The following is a 22,350-nucleotide window of genomic DNA, read 5'->3' as shown; positions in this document are numbered from 1 at the left end:
GAAACTACAACTGATGTCCATTCCAGTTAAACTAGGTTTCCAGTCAGTGATATTTGTATGTCGTATACTGACGATACAAGTTGTATAAGTATTTAATATTTATGGAACACTCACAGTTACTATCTTTATTTGTCAACAGTAATATTTTATTTATACTTTGCGTAGGCTTACTATACTATAACCCATAAATGTTCTCTAACAAATTTTAGAAAGGAGGTTTTATGTATATTTATGAAAGATTTGTTTTTAGTTTTTATATTAATCAATTAACAGTAAACTGCTAGACTAAAATGAATAATCTGACCTTTATTATGTTGATGTAGATTCCCAGGTCAGTAGTCAGTAGTAATATATATTTTTGTTTAACTCACAATGTGCCGTTTTTCAGAGAACGGTATACAGCTTACTGTAAAGAAAAAAAAGTTATTGTCATCGAAACGCGCTTTTTCAGTATCATTTTTATTTCTCTTTATTTTTGTCACATAATGGATTTGTTTTTAAAAAAAATGAGTAAGGTCAAGATACCACAGAGTAAATACTCATTTAAAGTAATAAAGCTGGTGTTTTTGTTTTCTGGAAGTTAATCGATCTAAATCATAGTTATAGATTATAATTTTTCTCATAAATATATCCATATTAATATTATATATGACAGTTGTTATTGTAATAGATATTTTAATATACTAAGTAGGTATGCAGCTGAATCAGGCGGATAGATTATTTTCATTGTTTCTAGTATTATTGTATTTTTATTTCTATAATAACAAAAAGCTGTTTTTACTGTATCGTATTACATTATGAAAAGTACCGAAGATAAAGAATTAAAAAACAACAATTTTAAAAGAACGTAATCAGTAAATAAACATTAAAATGAAAACAAATGACATTTTAGATGTTTTTGATATTCGAAATAGACTTCAGTTACAGTTCTAATGAGGACTCTGGCACTCATATTTCGAGCTCCAAATGACATTTGCCTTAGATTTGTGCCATTCGTGATATTTGCTTCTTTGTACCGTTTTTAGACTCGTCAACCCATATCACTCCGTCATTACCGAAAAAAAATCAGTGAAACTAAGTTTCAAGTTATGACACGAACGATGTGTAAAGTAATTTTGTTTGTATTTCATTTATGAAGTATAGATAATGTTGTATATACATAGGAAATATAAAGTAATGATTGTTCATAAATATTTTCTTTCTGTTCTATCTTAAACAAATTTCCTTGGACCAGCATGATAATATAGGCTTCCAAACTTCTTCTCAAGTGGAAAGGCGGTATGTAAGAAATATGACAGTTGATTTTAGCTTAATATTAAAAAAAGCATTCGTTTAAATATATTTCGTGTGACGTTTAGAAAAAAATCAAAAGTTTGTAAGCAAAATTATGTTTTTAACGTTGATATATTTAAACTAATTTTAACCTTTCTAAAAAAAACTAAATATAAATTGTTGTAGGTCATTTAGTGTTTGTTTATAAACTCATAAGGCAGTTCGTAATAATAATCTTTCTTTACTTTATTTTAATGGTGAAAAGCTAACTCTTACTATTTAGAAAATGTTTGAAATATTTACATGGAATATGTACACGGCGGGATAATGGCATAGACATTTCTTTTCCAATAACAAATAAGCTATGACAGCTTAATATAGAATGAATATTTTAAGCTGAAAGCATTTTCACGTTCAGTTAAGGTACAGATGGTTATAATACTTAGAATACACGAGAGCCTAAGTTATCCTCGCTATTATACTAAAATGTCAAACATGTTAGGAGAGCTAACAAAACCTTTGGTAGCCCTAAGTAAAGTTCAATTTACAATTGTTGTCATAAGACCCCACTTACATGCCACATATTTTATAAAAGCGGAGTGTGCGATGCGCCTAAATCATATTTGACAATAAAAGAGGTTGTATACTATTTCTCGAGACCGTACATTTACACGGTTGATTAAAACAATTGAAGGTTTAACATCAAAATGAAAGCATAACTTACAATGTACATAAATTTTTGAGACTTCATTTACAAACAATTATTTGTTTGATTAAATACACAAATGTAAAGAAAAAACAGTCTCAATGTGCCAGTGTAAAAAGAAAATAACAAGATAGAGAAACATGTACATCAATAAGATAAATCGTTTTTCATTAAGTCTTTTGTTCTATACAGAATCAGACAAAACAAACGATCTTCATCTAACGGACTGGTTACATGGATAAATGAGGATTATAATAAAAAACAATTAGCATACGTATGTATGTATTTGTAAAGTTGAAATTGAGTTCTACCAAGTTAATCTCCCGTGACGAGGGTTTAACAACATTTACTATACGTGTGAGAGTAAGCTTTACAACTGTTCACTTTCTATAAATTTAATCTGTCATAGACTAATATTTTATATATATATAGGTATATAGATATATCTCATAAGTAATAACGATTCTTAACTTATAATTATAATTTCCAACTACATGGAAAAACCTTCGATTTTTGAAATGATAAGGATTAGAAAGTATTCCGCTACGCTGACTCGATTCGAGTGACGAATGTTTCTTTCCCCGCAGTCTGAGATGAATTACAAGCATAATTTAGGCAGATGAAAACTCATTTGTACTTGCCCGTGAGCATTGGTTTTTTGGTAAATCTTTAATACTTATCTTACCCTATTCTGTTTTAATATTTATCTATATAATGAAAATATGAATCAACAAGCTTTGATAAAAAAGTAACAAATTAAAAAGTTATATTTTCAGAATAAAGCAATGTTAAAATGTATACCATTTACATGTCCAAACTTCAGAAGAGAAATAAATCTTATAACAACCAATAATGCTAAAATTCAAATTCTATATTTAGCCTCACAATAATGAAAAAATGATCCGAGAAGTTCCCGTTCTTTTAATTACGTGGCACTGTCTGTGTAATTAGCCACTGTCTTGTAGGGCTTTGGACTTCTATCTGGAGTAAAAGAATCTTTGTTTTTTATTTTAATGAACTAGATAGGTCAAAGGAAAGTAACACTTACAAAATAGAGGATATCGCATTACGTATAATGAGATAAGGTAATACAGTGTTCGAGAAATGTAATGCTTCTTCCTTTGTACCTATGTATACATATATAGTATATCGATTATCTTGTAGCATATTTTTTATTTTTATTCAAACGTTGTATGCCTTACTAATGACTTTCTAATATAGTGAAGTCTGCCTCACCCCTGATCTTCGCCGGTTTAGCAGACTGACTTCATGTTCAACTAGAGATAAGCAAATAATGTTGGGAGGTTAGTTTTGTGTCTGCGTTCTCGTTGTTTTAAACTAAATTGATATTTAAGCACCCTTGAAGCCTCTCTCATATGTTATTTACACCAAATATTGCTTCAGATTGATTTTGTGTGTTTTACCAAAAGACGAATTATTTTCATGAATAGCAAACAAATTAGAAGATGAAAAACATTATAAATATACATTTTAAAATTCAGTAAATCAAAGACTCAGGTGGTTATCGAAATATATTTTAAACACGTCTTACAAAGTGATGATTTATTAAATTCGTTACGTCGTCGCACCGCATCGTAATTTTAATTAAAATATATTTACGCAACGTAAGATTAAACAGATTTATCAATCACTCAAGTCCCCAATATTTTGTAACAGAAAAAAAAAAGTTTTAACGTATTAAACAAACTAATTACTTGAGAGATTTATCTTTGTCCAGTAAAGAGAATTTGAAATATATTTTATATGTTTATATAGAACTGATTATAGATATACATACTTTGTTTATTGGGATAACACTTAACTTTTCTCTCGCTCTCGTCAGTATTTTGTCATTGGAAAGAAGAAAGTATCGCAGTCAATGTTCATTATTAAACGATTCAGGATTTAATTATTAAGGTTTATTAAATAAATATAAGATAAAGAAGGCAAAAAAATGTATTATATTTTTTGATGTTCGTATGTTATTTGTTTGACGCTCTCTTAGATATTTTGTAATCACGAGCATCATTCAATATTAATGAACGCCGATTTAACGTGGAGGGACGCATTTTCGTGAGCGAATAGTTAACCTCAAAAATATACAATAAAACAATTTTCGCGTTGCTAGTTATTTCACCAGATCCAAGGGATTAAGGCCAAGTGCAAAGCGTAGTAAGGTAAATATTTGAAGTCGGAGAAAACTTTTAAAACCGATAATAGGATTTTACGGTGAAATGTTTCCCGCTACCTTCGTTACTTAACGCGGCTCAGCTTAGATTTCCGGCACAATCCAGTCTGATTGCACAAACGCTTTTCCGAAATGTTGAAATTTTTCTACGTCCGTACCGTCATCACAAGGTGCCGTTATTACAAATAAAACTTTGAAACGTTTGAGGTCTTTTTGATTTTATAGAAGATGGAAATACATTTCTGTTTATTTAGCTTTGAAGTACATTGATGTTATGACTTTAACGCTCTGCGCAAGCGAATGCAGATGTTTAACATTTTACTCAAATCTATTTTTGGTGAAGTCGTTTGCATTAGAAAGCATCATTGTCTTAATAACTCTTTGCTTGGTAAAGGTCTTCATTGCTTTCCGCCGTTGTGATTCTACACTAGTGCTGACAAATTTAACAGTATATATCCGATAAATTGCAATTTTTCATGATCCAAGTCGTTATTTGAAAAAAAAGTAGAGTAACTGTAAATTTCCCACTCCTCTCCCATTAAAGAGAGGGTTTGGAACATATTCCACCAACCTGTTCCAATGCGGATTGGTGAAATGCACATATGGCAAAATTTTGATGAAATTAGATAGAATGCAGAATTCTTCACGATGTTTTCCTTCACCGCTGAACACGAGATGAATTATAAACACAAATTAAGCATATATATAGTGGTGCTGCCTGGTTTTGAACCCGAAATCATCGGTTAAGATGCACGCGTTCTAACCACTGGGCCATCCCGGCTCTATTTGAATATATTTCTCTTTTAATATACATATACTGGGCAATATAATTTAATTCAATCATGTATTTATATCATGTATGTAAAGTTATTGTCTACTATAAACTTAGTATGTATAATCATTATAATTCTCTTCAGAATACAAGTTGAAGTTTAAGAGCAGCCATTTTGTGGACGACATATTTCGTTATAAGGTGGGACTTGGATATATAATCTTTTATTCATTTTATGATTACATTACTCTCGTAAAGAGACTCATATTCATTAGTCAACGGTAGCGTATGCCTGAGGTATAAAGATGACGTTATTTTTATTAATACAAGCAGGAGATATAAATGAACCAACTGTAATCATAGATATTGGAATGATGTGTATTGGTCGTTCCCTTTTATCCATTATGTTGTCGCGTGAGATGTAAGACTTCATATTTATATTTCTTGTACTTGTTTATATAAATAACGACCTTAAGTATGTACACAGAAAAATTGCTGTTTAAATAATGGCCACGTCTAGGCCTTTTTCCATTGAATGGTAATTCTGGTCCTGTGGCCTAAAATGAACCAGTTCTGTAATTATATTACACATTCGAATTTTATTTATGTGTACTCTTAAATCTTAGACAAATAAAGGACTTAATTTGACATTGAATAAAACATTTCGTTTTTATGTATTTAAAAATATATTTACAAAAATACTTTATCCCTAGTTAAAACCTAGGAATAGCTAGTGAATATCCCAAGACCAGACTAAGGCAGTTTGATCTTTTGAGAAGTCGATTTGGCGCTTATTTCAAGCTGATCAAATGCAATTTGATGAATATGACACATGTGACTGTTCCTCATTAAATACCTTCATATTTATACCAGTACTCAATATATTTTCTGTTAGCCTGGTTTTAAACCCGTTGATAGTTAAGATACACGCGCTTTAACCACTGGACAATCTAGTCTAGCATAAGTATCATATCCGCTTACATATAAAAAATATCTTGCAATTAATCGTTATAACATGGAACAATTGTTTCAAGATCGTGTTTCTTTTGGCAATATTAAACGATGTCACAAGCATTGCCAGGCGACGCCATTAAATGTGGCGCCCTATTTTTGTACCCTAAGGCATTTGCCACGGTACAATGTTCCTTTTCATGTACTTGGTGAAGTTTCCGCACTTGAATTGTAATTGAATGAATAGGTCAAGAGGTGCTGACTAATTTGAACATTAACAATCCAACATAATTTATCGTAAAATTTTGTTATTGTATTTCTGAAAAGGAAAAGGCTTCAATAATAAAATTAATCTTTTTTTAATTTTGTTTGATGTTTTATGATTATAAGTGTTTTATTTTATAGGTAATATGTTTATTCAAATAATAAATCTGGGGTTTCATAATTCCTTTAACATTGTAGTGAAAAAAAAAATAGAATTTATAGGTAATTATTACTTTTATCCTTTTATTGCTTATAAATTTAAATTTATTATGACAAAGTAATACGCAAAAATAATTGGTTACCATTTATGTATATCAAAAATAAAACACGACCTAAAATGATACCCATGGAACGCTAATTAAAATTGTATTAATATAATATGTTTATTGAATCATCGCTTTAAATTTATTGAAATATGAGAATATATAAAGTAATGAGATCACGAACATTCCATTTAAGACCAAAATATTTAAGCTTATAATGTATAGGCATGCCGTGTATGCCCAATGCTTTAGAAAGGTCACATAATGTTTCAATAACTCCTCTGATTTTCCCCTTCGGTACATATTTGCCTGGATAATATATCCGAGTTAAACATTGCGCGATATACATTAAAATATCTTCCTAATTATACCTTCTGTTTTTAGTGCATGCCATTGAGAAAAAAGCGTTTACTCTGTTTTAATAACGCAATAGAAAACAGATTTTTCTTCTGCTTCATCGATGCCTTTGGTTGATATATTCAAACTATATTCTGATTAAACACATCAGAACATAGTATGGTGTTTTATAAAATTAAATTAAGTTAACTTTAGTTTTCGATACTGTTTTACAGACACTTTGTATAAGCAAATTTCTAAATAGCAGATAACTTTTAATGGTCATTTATAAGGCGTCAGTGGATTTTTAAAGTAACCGTCGAGGCTAGTTGGTTGTACTATACGAAAGACTTAAATAATCTCTAGAATTTTTAATGATATGGCCATGGGAAAGGGAAGTATGTTATCTAAAATTGTTTTTCATACGAGACGAATATCATACGAAAAACATTTTCTATTTCTTTTAACCTTGTTACCGAAATGACACCGCTTTATATTTTATTATTTCTTTTAAATATTTTCATTGATAACAGGCAATGTACTTGCATGACAATAAAGGAAAATAATTGTACAAAATGTAAGATAAGAAAGAGGCTTCGCTTTGGTGGGTTTCCTTTGAAATGTCTATCCTTATACGAAATGCGGGGAAAATTCGCTAAATCTCTTATCCGTCGAATGAGATCTAAAAGAAATATCTATGCAAAAATTTAAGTTTCGAAGTGAAATTCGGCTATAACGCTATCGAGTTTTCTTATTTGTACCAGAGTTATCTGGAAAAAATACAAACGTATTTCTACGTATGTATAAACACATAAGTTTTTTGAAACATAACTATATTTAAAATTATATTGAACTTTTCAATAAATAAGTAAAATCCAGCTCTTTAAGTTTATCTTTAAATATTTGATTTTTAATTTAGCTTACAAGTCAAATATTTACTTGTAATTTAGCTAGATCTGAGATGGCCCTGTGGTTAGAACACGTGCATCTTAACCGATGATTTCGGGTACAAACCCAGGCAAGCACCACTATATATATGTGCTTATTTCCGGGCTTACTTTAATTTTGAAATGTAGCTTAAATACTCAACAAATCAAAACACACATTTTAAAATATATATTATACTATACTTTTGCACTCAAAATATGATAAAGTAGGTTTATGTACGTCTGTGTGCGCGAATAAGTGGCGACCAATGCAAGATTTATTAGTAAAAGCTGAGCTAATAAGCTTTGGTTTTATTTATTTATGCACACAATTCGTCGATGTTCTTAAAACATCCAATAGACTTCTTATTCCGGTTTGCACAATCAGGTTACGAATAAGCTGTAAAGGCGACACGGCTGATCAAAAGAATTGCGAGCCTGCGCGAATATTTATCACCTCTAAGCCCCGAGCTCTATAGCACTATTCAGGCTTTTTATTGGCGCTTGAAAAACGCCTTAGTGAAATAGGTTGAAGCTTCAACTCCTTTGTTAATTTGTAGCAACCATGATATTGTATCTTCCAGTATTAAAATAGAACATAGATAATTTTCCCTCTGATAAATATTTGATTCGTAGACGTCAGCAATCTAGATTTTGATGAGAATTACATGGTGGAATCCTCAATATATAATATAAGTAAAATCACAATAATTTATTAATAATTGGGCTTAATTTATACAGCATATGATACTTCAGTGCTACAAATTTCGGAGCCCATGCCATATATTCCACGTTAGCCCATAAAAAGTTTAGTGGTCTTTCTGAGTCTGTATGTAATTCTCAGCAGTAGTTCAGAGTTAGGAAGTTGACAGGGTTACACTCCCTTCATTCGGAAAACACGTAAACCCGTTGCCCTGCCCCCGATCTCTGTACATTCGAATTTCCGAATTTCCGTTCGATTGGACTATAAAAGTAAGAGAATGGAATGTGGGCCAGTGATTGCACCCACACTTATGCACTCTAATATATTCTGCGCAATCCTTGATATTGACCGTCGTGACCAAAAATAGGTCAGGTGGATATTAATATTTCAAAGTATAATAGCCTGTTTTATTTACATTATGTGTACTTGAATACCGAATTAATTACATTAACAAAGTAGTTAAGAACTAGTTTAAGCGTATTACTCCATTTCTTACAGTCGAAGCATAAATTATCCACTTCTATTAGACTAGATAAAAAGGTTTACAGTACATAAACATAAATAACATAAAAAAGTATTTTTAAATCGCATTTAAATCAGTAGTTCCATTAGTGTTTAAGTATACAATCTCTACAGTTAGTTAATGTAAGCGTGGATAATTAATTAATAACACTACAGTAAATAAGACTTTGTAGAATAAATTAATGTAAACAAAGTAATATTAGTTGTAATTTTTCTTTGCTCTCGTGATTTCGCCTGTGATGGAAAGAGACAGAAATAGTTTAAACGACAAAATATTGTATTCACTGAGGAGTTTTGGAAATTTCAACTTTAAGTGAAATGAAAAGTGTAATTTTTGTACCTATGGAATGTACTCGTAAGTAGGCGGGATGAATATCTCACTCATCCCTATATTTCACATAATATATAAATTAAATTTATAATATTGTAATATTCAACTTTGCAGATTATATTTGCTTCATTTGTTTTAATAGTTTTTTTTTATTGAATTTTAAGCGGTTTAACATTATTGTGATTTATTATACAGACCGCTTAACATTTTCAAATTCATTTATGCTTAATTGGTACGATTAAAAGCCATTAAGCAAATAATTAAATTATATAAAACGCACAACAATGCTTCCTGTATGTATATATTTAATAATAGCCTTTTGCGCGAAACTTCACCAGAGTTTGAGGTAAAGGGCGGGTTAAAAGTACCCTATGTGCTATATCATACATTTCTGTGCCTAATTGCATTCAAATTTGTTCGATCGTGTTGGCAAAATTGAGTGATAAACATCTATCAATTACGTGTACATTATTTAAACTCCACTGTAGTTAAGAAGATTTATACTCTAACAATTTAGTAACTCTTAATAATATATAGTTTTCATTAATTCTTAAAAGTATTTGATCATTGATTGTTAACACCTTTAACTATTTGTAAGTGAAGCCTTATTTGAAGTGAAGATCTTGTAAAAGGAAAATCCAGTCATGTCATATAAGGGTCATTTTTATTTTTCACTTTAGTACACACTTTAGTAGACAGTACTTTAGTAGACACTCTGATAATTTATTTAAACTTTGATTTTAAGTATTTGACGAATGATCGTATCACACTTTCTTTTAAAAGGAAAGTCTTTTGCCAAGTGTCGGTATGTGGGTTCGCTTTATATATTTTATTTAGATGGTGTAAGTAAACTGATATTAATATGTGTTGCGTTCATTTCCCAGTTCACGAATCAATTCGGAATTCGGTAAGCCAATCCTAAGCCTGTGTTCTGTAAACACCATTATAGTTCACGCGGCATTCATGGTAGCTTGTTTCGCACGATTGGATGTATCCAGACATCTGTGGCGAAGCGTGTAGCGGACTGAAATGACGTGATCAATGGCAAAATGATATATGATTATGTAAATACATAATTATTATATTATATCAAGATTGATTAAATTGATTTTCATTTACAACTAACTAATATAATCATATCAATAAGTGTATTGGTAATTATCTTCTGCAGAATGCAATTAAAAACAGTGCTTTGCGTTTTATGAGATTAAATGTTGTTTAGTTAAGTTTGTAAATATTTTCATTCGATCGTCAATGCTAATCCAACTTACACATACATTATACAATTATTAAAGAGTATTTTATATACCTACGTACATTGCAATTCTTTTGTAAAACGAAACGTGTTATACTTTTAATTAAGGCACAATATTATTCAATACAAAATCATAGATATGATAAAATAATATGCAATATATATAATTAATCATTGAATATAAATCGTACTAATTTATTAATTTACGTTTATAATAAATTATTAAAAGAGAGCATATTTGTATTTCAACACTTTGTTAAATTTGTGATTGTAATTTCATTATAAGTATAAAGGTTTTCGATTTCATTTGAATTATCATTCCAATATAAAAATGAACGTTGAAATTCTTCGTGTCGAAATAAGATTTAAAATCTATGCGAAATTTAAGTTTAAGACGTAGTTTCATGAGAACGTGATGAGTCAGTGAGGATTTTCACATTTATTTAGATTAGCTTTCTCACGGAGCGAATGCAGTTTTATTCGATTTATTACCTGGAGATATTTCTTTATTCATCAATTCATAGAAGCGAGGATGAGGTATTGAATTGCAAATGTGACTACTAAGACATTTCGTACAATGAATCGTTAAGAATTAAACGCGAATCGGAAATAATTTTATTTAAAAAAAATTTAAGAACACATTTGAAATAGATATGGAAATCGATGTTTCAATACGTACAACATACTTAATTCTTCTTATTTTTAAGAGTAAATTTTTTATGTCATTAACAGATCATATCGTTCAAATAATTTTAAGCCTAAAAAATCTTCGTTGAATATTTAAACACAATTCATTTTTGTTGGATAACTTCATACATAATATGATACGGAGAGATATGGAAAACATTAAATACTTTGTCACAAAAAAGGAATAATATTAAAAGTGTTCCACCAAATCCTGTAAATATTATAAGATTAACGTTTTCACAGTGTGATATCTGACGAGAATTCGCTAATCTCTGTATTGCGTCATGTTACATTAAAAGAAAATTATAAAAACCTTGGAAGAAATCCTCTTATCATACACATAAGTCTAAAGTATAAAGTAACTTTTTCAATTTAGTATTTGTATTACATTGGAAAAACTTTGTACCAAAGCCGTTCTTTATCGAGTTCTCTTTTAACGTTGAATCAACAAACAGGTAAGAAGTAAGGATTAAAAGCGACACCTTTGATCGGAGGAATTACGATGCTACGAATATTTATCGCGCCGAACTCCTAGCTCAATGGCACTATTCAGGCCTTTATAGGCGCTTCGTAAACGTCTCGGTGAAATAAGTTTGTTCTTAAATCTCTTTGCAAATTTATACCAGCTCGGTCCCTTTTGCGTATTCCGTACTCGATTGAGGGCGTATAAATTCCAAATACTTTACGAAAAGTTTTTTCGTGATACCTATTCCGAAAACTATACAGGTATCGGATTTTATTTTAAACGATACTTTTATGGCCCGTTGTTATTTATTGGTAGCTATCTTTTATATATTTACTTATACTGTGACAATAAATATAATGGTAGAAACTCATTTCAATGTTTTCTTTCTATTCAAGTAGATTAAACTACTAATAAACACGTAAAGAGTTGTTCGTACAAACATATCTAAATAAATCCACAATGGTTTCATCAAACTGTTGTTCAAATAACATAAAATATAAATCCCATTTGAATTTAAATAACTGTCACATTTTATTCATTAGAATTAATTAATAAAAGAAAACCCAATTATTTTATAATTTTAAATATATACCAGTTTGAATAACCTTTAAATAAAACGTTCTATAAAATAGAATTATCTCATCATCGTAATATTTATTTTTAAATACTAACACAAAGTTAATAAAAAAAATACCTCACTCTTAATAATAAAAAATATTTGAAAAATGGGCGTAATTTATTGAAAAAGCTTTGTTTTGTAAGACTTTTCTAAAATAAGATATCAATAGTATCGCTATATTGAAACCTATAAAAAATATCCTAACGTGCGTACGTTCAGGACATAAAACTCGAAAGTACAAGCGCAATATTAAATAAGTCTAGACAGAAACCCACAATAAATAATCATTTCCATACTAGCGACCCTTCTCACGAGATTTTCGTATTTAAACCACTAGGACTCTCCCAAATATTGATATTAGTTACCCGTATTACTTATAAATCGTAAGTCTCCTCGGCGATAGAATCTAAACACAGTGTGAGCCAAATGTAAGCCAGGATCTGTAAACAATGGGCATGTAACATTCCGAATAAGGAACTTTGCAGTGATGGTATGCGCCAGGATATTAATTTCATTACTACTTACTTGCCTTTGTGAAAGCAGTTCTGGTTAGAAAACACTTATTACATTTTCTACCGCCAAACAGTAATACTTAGTATTGACGTGTTGTGGTTTACAGTGTGTGTAAAGTAAAGTAAAGTAAAGTAACAGCCTCTAAATTTCTCACTGCTGGCTAAGGCCTACTCTTTCATTAAGGAGAGGCTTTGGAATATTTTCAACCACGCTGTTCCAATGCGAGTTGGTGGAAGGCACGTGTGGCAGAATTTCGATTAAATTAGACACATTCAAGTTTCCTCACGATGTTTTCCTTCACCGCCGAGCACGAGATGTATTATAAACTCAAATTAAGCATACATATATAGTGGTGCTTGCCTGAGTTTGAACCCGAAATCATCGGTTAATATGCACGCCATTGGGCCATCTCGGCTTTGTAACTACAGATAAAGTTGGTGGCGTAAAGGAATAGTCATTATTACTTAAGCGCCAATATTTATGGGTGTTGGTGACCACTTACCATCAAGTAGCCCATTAACGCGTCCTAAATAATAAAGAAGCTATTGCATTGATTTATTCGGATGTTTATTACATGGCAAGTAAATGATTTACATTGAAAACAAATAAAACCTCATAATAAAGGTTAGAAAAGCGGCCTTATTTGCCTATATTGCTTCATCCAGGCAACCTAGAAATTATCTAGTGACCTATTATTTTGTGGACATAGTATCATGTGGCTATGTTATACGACCAAGATAAAAACATATTCAGATATAAAATAATGCACCCATGATCATTATAATATTCACATCTAAATATTATTACACTTTTTTGTCTCGGTATGATAAAATTTACATATTGTGTGTATAAAAATATTAAAACAAAACTTAAGAGCAGATCATTCAAATTTTCAATAGAGCGTTCCCCTTTTTTGAAAATTGCATGTAGGATTTAATTTTTTTAGTGAAAACATGATTTTAATCAACGTAGTTTACAATATTCTTTCACAATATCAGACAGTCGAAACTCTGTAGAAGGTGAATCACTTTTAAAGGCAGGCCGTGTATCTTGTTGTTTTTCGTTGCTTTTTTTTATTAAGAGCGTTTGCCCGTATTTCTATCAGTAAAAGAGAACGAATTACCAACGTAGTACCAGAATAACAATTACCAGCGTATATAAGCTTTAAAATAATAAATAAATAAGTAATTTTGGTATCAAAATCTAGTTTATTTTAAGATTCGCTCCTCTTTTTAACACTTATGAACCGTTAGAGTGTTTTCATACTATCCGACCCGATTTCGGTGTCGGGTAACGGTAGTTGACAGCCTGTCGCCGACACCATATGCATAACCAAATATAATAAACAAAGTCTTCTATTATATTATGCCACGATGACGTGCAACCAAACGGCCGAATCGGAATATTTTTTTCGGAAATATGTTAAAATAGCACATGGTGTCTGTCGGCTTTCGACTGTCATCTATTCGTAAGATACCGACATCGGATCGGATAATATGAAATCTCTATAACGCTAACTCATATTTTTGAAACAAAGCTCTTCTACGTGACTTACAATATAGTGATTTGGCAACAATCGTCATGGAAAGAAAAAGCGACCTTCCCTCTCACTTTCTCTGTCTCTTTCTTTTATATACAGTTTTATTGAAAACTGTTTCATCTTATATGTTTTACTGCACATCTAATTTTTATAAATAACCACTATTACATTTCATTTCATTGTTTTTATTATTAAGAAATTATTTCTATCTCATCATCAGCTTACTCACGACTTTTCTTTTTTTTAAGTAATAATAACCTACAATGAGTATTCTTACAGTTGGTTTTATTAAAAACAACTAATATTTGTTATCCTAATACCTCGCTATGATATAACTTGAACTTCCAGCTGACAATAACAATATTATGTGCAATACGTTTAATAAATTTTAAGAAAAAGATATCACAACTTTAAGCTCTTTCTCTGAGATTTTTTATACACATAAATTTCATAGGAACTCTATTAACACTGCATTTCATTGCTTTTTAAAATAAAGTGAGAACACGTTACGATATTGCACACCTCGAACGTGAAGTGGCGGTAGTGATTTATTATTATCGACAGAAAATAACATTCGCTATTCGCTCAGATTTTTTATCGATACAGAGTGCTTTTGGTTGATCAATATATTTCAACTTCTTTTATCTGTTTAAGACAAAATAATAATAATTTATTATTAAAAATAGTGCTATATGTAATGCTTATTATGTGAGATCACCTCAATACAGCATCAACCTTTGGAGTCAAGGGCTATAACCCCTGTATCTGCAGTTACACTGACTAATTAAATATACAGGCATGTACGAATCCCTACAACCAAGTAAACCTATATTAATATTATAAATGTGAAAGTAACTCTGTCTGTCTGCTCTTTCACGATCAAATTCTTGAATCCGCACTCCAAGAAAGCCTAACACATGACAACCAACTAAAACGCGAGCGATACCGGGGACTAATTCAATATCAAAAAAATCAAAATTAAAATCAAAATGCTCTTTATTAAAGTGGGCCTTCACAAGCACTTTTGAATCGTTATTTAACAATTAAGTGAAGCTACCACCGGTTCGGAAAGTAGATTCTACCGAGAAGAACCGGCAAGAAACTCAGTAGTTACTCTTTTTCAACATTTAAAAAACACAATCATGTTAATTAAATACAATTATATATGTATGTAATGTATCAAGATTAATTTAATACTATATCAAGACTAATTTTATAAATATAGATTAAAACATTTTGCATATATATTTTTTAATTGTAACCCTTATTTACTTCTCTTAAAATACATTATCGTATATTTCAATTATTGTGATTAATCTTCGATGCGTTGTTAGCAACAAAGTAAGTTCATTCATACATAAATTGAAGTCTAACTAGCTAATAGAAATTAGCTCATAAAATATTAGCGACTCGTCCGGGATAGTCATTAATCAAAATAAAATTTAATTCTGCTTTATGTACAGGGTGTCCGGTAATAAATGAATAAGCCTAAAATGATGTTAAAGCTAATAGCCGTTTGAAAAAAATACAAAACAGGTGTTTAAAATATAATTTTCTTACATTATGTCTGTAGAAATAAACGTAACACAACTTTGTTATATATATTTATATTATTTTTTATTTATTTTTAACTCGATTGATTTACTTCGTCGGTGCCTTTGTGGTGTCTTATTATTAGTTTTAAAATTTATTATTTAAGCGTGCCTGCATTTTTATGAGCAGCAACTTAATATTGAAAAGTGTATTTTAATAGAATGTTTGTGGTTGATACATTTTTTCATCAAAATCATCATCGATTTCATTTTAATGGTATAGATCAATGACTTTTTTTAAAAATCTATTGGCTTTAAAAGAGGAATTATAAGCACCAAGTCGTTGCGTAAAGTAATGATAATAATATCAATAGTTAAATATACATACACTAAGGAACAAGCGGATTGGTCGTGTGGAGCGAATAGTATTGCCTCCTCATTCACATAGACGGCCTAAGTTCAGTAGTTTTTTTATTGGGGTTGCGTGAAAGAAGTTTATAATAAGCCAATTAGGTCTTTGAAATACTTATGTAACCTTTTCGAAGTAACCCCATTAAAATAACTAAGCGTCGCTTTTCACGAATACTTAGAAGATCATTTATTCATCGATGCAAGGCTTAATCGGCCTTGGCTCTCGCCAGTGTTCTCAGGTATTTGAGAATTCTCTGTAAATTTATTTAAAATGAATTAACGCTCAATGCAATTTAATGTACCAATTATTCCAAAATGAAATAAGATAAAATATTGTATTGATAAGTATGGATTTACGTCGTTTTAAAATAAGCACATGATTATTATGCGGTATTTATAAGCTAGATAAATAAAATTTAAAATATGATATTATGCACATTTCGGACAGAAATGTATATATTCTTTTATTGCAATAACTATTTGTATACTCTTTGGTGCCAATTTATCGATATCGTTATTGAAAATCATTAAATAAAAATGTTTTCCATTTAATAAAAAAAAATTTGATGATTTTTAAATCATTTTTCTAAAAGCCAGTGTTATATTACAATCTGATATTTCAAGCTTTTTCATAAGTGACTAACATCCCAGTATTTAAATTATAGATAATATATGTAAAATATGTAATATAATATATGAAATATAGAATTCCGGCAGCCCATCATCCATAACCAATACATCTTTCCGCACAAAGGCTTGAGGATCTTATAAAGTATGGGTCCTTTGAATCTCTTCATATATCCGTAATATTGATCAAATTAAATATTTTAAACGGAAATTTATATTTTATTTCTTATTAAGAACTTTTTTAAATTTAGCATTATGCAAACTCCGTGTTAACAGTATACCTAGTCTTACTGTTAAAACGTATAAGTATAGTAATATTTCAACACTGAGCAATCATAACTTATAGTTTTAATACCAGGTATAATTTACGTCAAAGCCATTCAACTCAACTGCTTAGATTTGTTGATTGCTACGGTCGGTTTTCTTGATCGCCACTAATAGTAACAAGTATTAATTTCCATACCTAATAGAGAATTAAAGTTGCGAGGTTGTTCAACCTTACGCTTTATAAAAATAGAGCAAAGCATTTTAACTGACATTAAAATTAATTTTTAATATATACACATTAATGTTATCATAACAAATATAAGCAATATATCATCGCTAATATCACCCTAAACCTTCTCCTCAAAGGGGAAGGAGGCCTCCGCCCAGTAGTTGTTGTTGTTGTTGGTGTTATTATTGACTGGACAGTTAATAAATTTCCTGCCTAAAGAAATGGAATAATATTTCGATAAGTTTAAATTTTAGGCAAAATATAACGCGGTCGCGTTTATTTCAAATTTTAAATACTTCAATATTTGATATTCAAATTAAATTAACACTATAAATATTTCTTTTATAAATAAATGAAAAATATTTTAGGCACAAAATTGGACTTTCGATAGATATTTTTTGTACCACAATACATGTATCTCAATAAACAAAGTCGAGTATTGGATCGTAAGTTCCAATAACAACAGAAAATATGAGTGTTCAGCTCTTGTATCTTTTCTCATTATTCTGCTATTATTTATGTTTTGGTCAGATAAATTATTATCCTGTTATGCTTTCGCTATGAAATAACTCACCGTACAAATATACGACTTTTATTGTAGCCTTAATTTTTTGTTTACTTGAAAAAACATATTAATTATTTTATTTAAATTATAATCGCTTTTGAAACATTGCTTACAAGGAATTTGTTTGTACTTTACATTAAAATGGTACATCAAATTATTGAACAACAATGAGGAACGCTTCAAAGGTCTACGATAAAAGTGTTCCCGCTCTTTAACCGTTTTTTTTTTTTTACTTAAACGCTCTTTAGGTTTCTTATTTACTATGTTAGAACATAGAAAAGTTTCCTTACAGCGTATAAAATTCGCTCAAGTAGCCTATTTCGCTGAAAGGAGCAATTGTCTCTTGAAGAACAGCGGCCGAATAGACCCTCGTATAAATATTTACTTTAGGTTGCGTTGTATGAGAAAGAATGGAAGGTTAAAAGGAGAATGAATGTTTAGTTAAGTCATCTATTTACATCAAAATAAACAATTTACAAATAAATTAGAGAAATCATCTAGAGGAAAAAGGTAAAACTCTACTCGACGAAAGATTACGAATGTCGTTCGGGATTGTCACAGAATATAAAAAATTGAGTGTGAATTTTTTATTTTTTTATTGGAATGATTGATATATATTTACGCGAAGTGGATTAGAAAGGAAGATTACCTTTCAAATCCTGCATGTTTAAACGAGCCCCAGGAGTGGACCGTTTATATTATCTTAAACAAAGTTCTATTATCTTACAGTTATTTTTCCTCGTCTCTTTTATTTTATAATTAATTGTTTTAAATTCTGAAATAATATTTAAGCAAGAGGGATTTAAAAAAAAGTCTTCATATAATGTTTGAAACTCGACGTAAAAAAGAGCGGTCTTAAAAGAGTTTTTATTTTATTGACCGTTATGGCTTACTTCTTTCATGACGTATCGTTTCCGTAGAGTGAAAAGTCTTTAATCGAAAAAGAGCAATGTGTGATTGACATCGATGACAAGCGCTTAAAGATTATTATTTGACTTTAGACGTTTCAAAATTGAAGGTTTATTTTAAAAATAATATTGTCCTTCATGTACAAGTGATATACGTTACGGTTTTTTTTAATAATGATACAAAACTAATGTAATTATCTCTTCGATTTATTTGCTTTCATAGTTTGATAGAGTTAGTGTTTATCTCTACGAATTTCATAAAACCTAAGTTTATATAGTGTAAATTCAGTAGTTCGGGATGGCCAAAATAATATTATCGTTTTACAATGATACTTCAATGTCTCTATCTTTTGTTAGAATGCCCCGCTATCGTCCGATTGTTTTCTATTGACAGCTCAATCATATTTAAAATAAGAAATAGTGTTACATGCCAGTGTTAAATGCTATGTCATATTAAATAATATTAATAACAGTTTAACAAATTATTGATCAATTAATAACAATAATAATTGTATGTAATTAAGTAAATTCAATAGCCCTGCTATATATAGTATAATATTGAAGGCTAAGGTTACTCTCGTAACAATAGTTAAACTTATAATATACTTGCAATCCTATAATGCCAAACGAAAATACAAATGACATTATATATACATACATGCATGTAATATATTAGACTTCAAAATATTGCAAAAAGAATTCCATATAACATTATCGAACAAAATGTGATCGCCATTACTCACCCTATAATGTATTGGTTCGAAAAGTGGTTCGAATTTGATTTATTCCTAAAGAGCTGTTTGTTTTCTATGCCTTATTGTTAATGTATTTTTCAATTGTTTCTATATAAACCTGCTTATAAATTGCGCGGTTTTGTTCCTAGAATTTGATAAAATAAATTGAACAATAGCTCTTCGGAGGTAGGAGTGAATAGGCTATTTTCTAGGTTCACTTCACCTTCGGCCGCTTCTTGCCATTTAACGAGATCGTCTGCGTGAAACGCTATTATAAGAACGGACTACTTTTTGTGATAACAAATTGCCTTAATATGTCAGATGAGTAATAATAATTCTTTATGTGTCAATTATTACATTACATTATCATTCTGAAATGTCGTGCTGGTATGTTCGGAACAAAATGATTACAAGTAATATTTTTATTACACTATCATTGTTACAAGAAAACGCTCATTTTTATATGAGATACCAACGTAATAAAATAATATCTTTGTTTGATATTCTAGTGGGATGTGTCTCAGGTATGAACAAAAAGAATATTAATCTTTGTAATGTGTTTTAATGAGCTATATTTGTCCTTTGTAAACTTAATTTATGGGATGGAATGAATGTCAATGCTCTTTAAACATTTGCTTAAGGTAAATTCGAAAATATTGTACAATTTACTCAACGTAAATTACAAAGTCCTACGAAACATTTTGTGGACAAACATATAAATTGAAATTAAATATTAATTTTGGTTACTCTCTCATATCTTGCGCTGTGGATTTGAAAATAATTTAAATGATAAAAGAAAAATGAGACACAAAGTGGAACCTCAAAGTCATTCTCCTTGACATAATAAGGTCACAGAACCTGACTCGGCGGGTTCAAATTCGGGCCATCATAATGTTTTTGATTTTCGAGTGGAAAAATTTGCGGTAACAAGTCGGAGACTGGCATTTGATTCTTTGTTGTTCCTTCCGCCTTAGATTTCATTGGTCAAAATGACGTAATCATCAGATGACGAGATATTGCTTTAGTTCTATTTTGATTTAATTCCTTTAAATAATTTTCAAACCCATAATAATTGGCGTGTTGATTAACACTGTATAAAACAAATAAATTTATTAATCATGATTAATTATTACATGCTCAGTGAATATAATAATTAAATCAAACGCTCAAAAGTGACAAAAGTATTTAATTTAAACCGGTTTAAACAATAAGTGATTAACAGTCAGTGTTATAAATTTGTTCGAAGTTGTGAATAATAAAATGTGTATAATATAATGAGCGTGTGACAACCCTGTTAAGAAAAGTGAATTCAAGAAATATATATTGTACAAGAGAGTAATGATGTGAAGAACTGGCAGTGATGTGGCTCCCGGCGCTTCTGTACCTGCTTGGTCAACTGGGTATGTATTTGAATTAATAATACGAATGTTAAAATTGAGAAAAATATCTTAATAGTATTCTTTATTGTATAAAACTTGAATAATGGATACAAAAGATCTTGTGGCAAAAGTTTATTCGACGCACACAGAAAGTTTTCGCAACGTTAAATGATAAAACAGAAATGACTGCAATTGTTCTTGCCCGGATTATAATGTGCTATTTTCGGTAAAGGGTCACGTATACCTCTGGACTGTAATGGCTTTTAACTATCTCCATAAATCAACTATATTTTGACTTGATTTAACTAATAATTTCTAATTGAGTTTGTAAAAAAATTTCTGTAACAGAATATTTCAACCACATATTCAGAGATTATCTTATATTATACGATAATACTCCGCAATATTAAATGGTGTGTTATCCTTCCTAAGCGTGATGAGATTTCGTCTCTTCTTCATTAAAATCACGCCTCTAAAGTGAAAACACTTAAGATTAACACTCGCACCGTAGACTTCACATCACACATCTTAAAATACATACATGCTAGGTATATGTATGTACAAAATAATATTAAGACATAAAATGAAAAATATATGAAAGTCTGGAAGTCAAATGGCAATCGTTTTAAATTTATTTTTAACTTATTTATTAGAAGAAACTTCTCGTTCATTCAAAATATTTTGAGGTATTCCAAATCATATGACAGTTTTTGTTTAATTTCATTTAATTTTAAACTGATGAAATCTTTTTTAAATTAAATTTGTGATAATTTCAAATACATTAATTTTTTATCACTAGCCAGTAACTTTTTACCAGTCTCTACTATTCTTTACTAAATTGTAACATTTTAATAAATTTCAATCTAAGATCCTCTTTATTTTTCTTAACATCTGCTCTTCAAATTGAGATCATAACCATTTTTTTAGATGCAGCTATCATCCCATAATCAATGGGACAAAAATCGGCTTGTCAGGTATAAATATATTTTTAACCCCCGACGCAAAAAGAGGGGTGTTATAAGTTTGACGTGTCTGTCTGTCTGTCTGTCTGTCTTTTCAACATCTTTTGTGTTTTTTGTGTTCTACATATTACACTTTTCCATTGATTTTCAAATTCCATAACCAGATCAGAAGGAAACATTTGAGAAGAATCGGGAAAAGGAACCCAGCGGGAACTTTAAATTGGTTATAAATAAATTAAATATTTTTATTTGTAAGATTTTATGTAACAAGTTTTTATACAACAATATGTTTTGAAACAAATTCGAGAGAGAAAGCGGAAGGAAGCGAATGTTCCATTGCAAAATCCGTTATTGCTGCAGCTAAAGTTTATTTATACTTACAAGAAAACCGTAACACTTTGTCTGTTTAAGTAGGTATTTAC

The 22,350-nt window shown here is 30.0% G+C and overlaps 1 protein-coding gene and 1 long non-coding RNA gene across 4 annotated transcripts in view; one reads left to right on the top strand and one right to left on the bottom strand.

Annotated features, from left to right (window-relative positions):
* The window catches only part of LOC124534858 (hemicentin-2-like), an 85,174-nt gene that overhangs the window by 4,832 nt on the left and 57,992 nt on the right, over window positions 1-22,350 (top strand). For 2 of the 3 annotated variants that reach the window (XM_047110885.1, XM_047110887.1), the window contains exon 2: window positions 20,729-20,987. In XM_047110885.1, coding sequence (XP_046966841.1) covers window positions 20,948-20,987 — 40 coding nt within the window. In that variant the 5' untranslated portion in view covers window positions 20,729-20,947. The remainder of the gene's footprint in view (window positions 1-20,728; window positions 20,988-22,350) is intronic. The other variant, XM_047110886.1, reaches the window with a different exon arrangement.
* Window positions 1-22,350, bottom strand: part of LOC124534860 — a 34,717-nt gene that overhangs the window by 1,969 nt on the left and 10,398 nt on the right. Inside the window, exon 2 of the long non-coding RNA XR_006966766.1 lies at window positions 305-406. This is a non-coding gene — a long non-coding RNA (uncharacterized LOC124534860). The remainder of the gene's footprint in view (window positions 1-304; window positions 407-22,350) is intronic.

The sequence above is a fragment of the Vanessa cardui genome, chromosome 13 (genome assembly GCF_905220365.1).
Source record: "Vanessa cardui chromosome 13, ilVanCard2.1, whole genome shotgun sequence".
NCBI lineage: Eukaryota > Metazoa > Arthropoda > Insecta > Lepidoptera > Nymphalidae > Vanessa > Vanessa cardui.
Note: the sequence above shows the minus strand (reverse complement) of the source record. Positions and strands in the feature narration are given on the sequence as shown.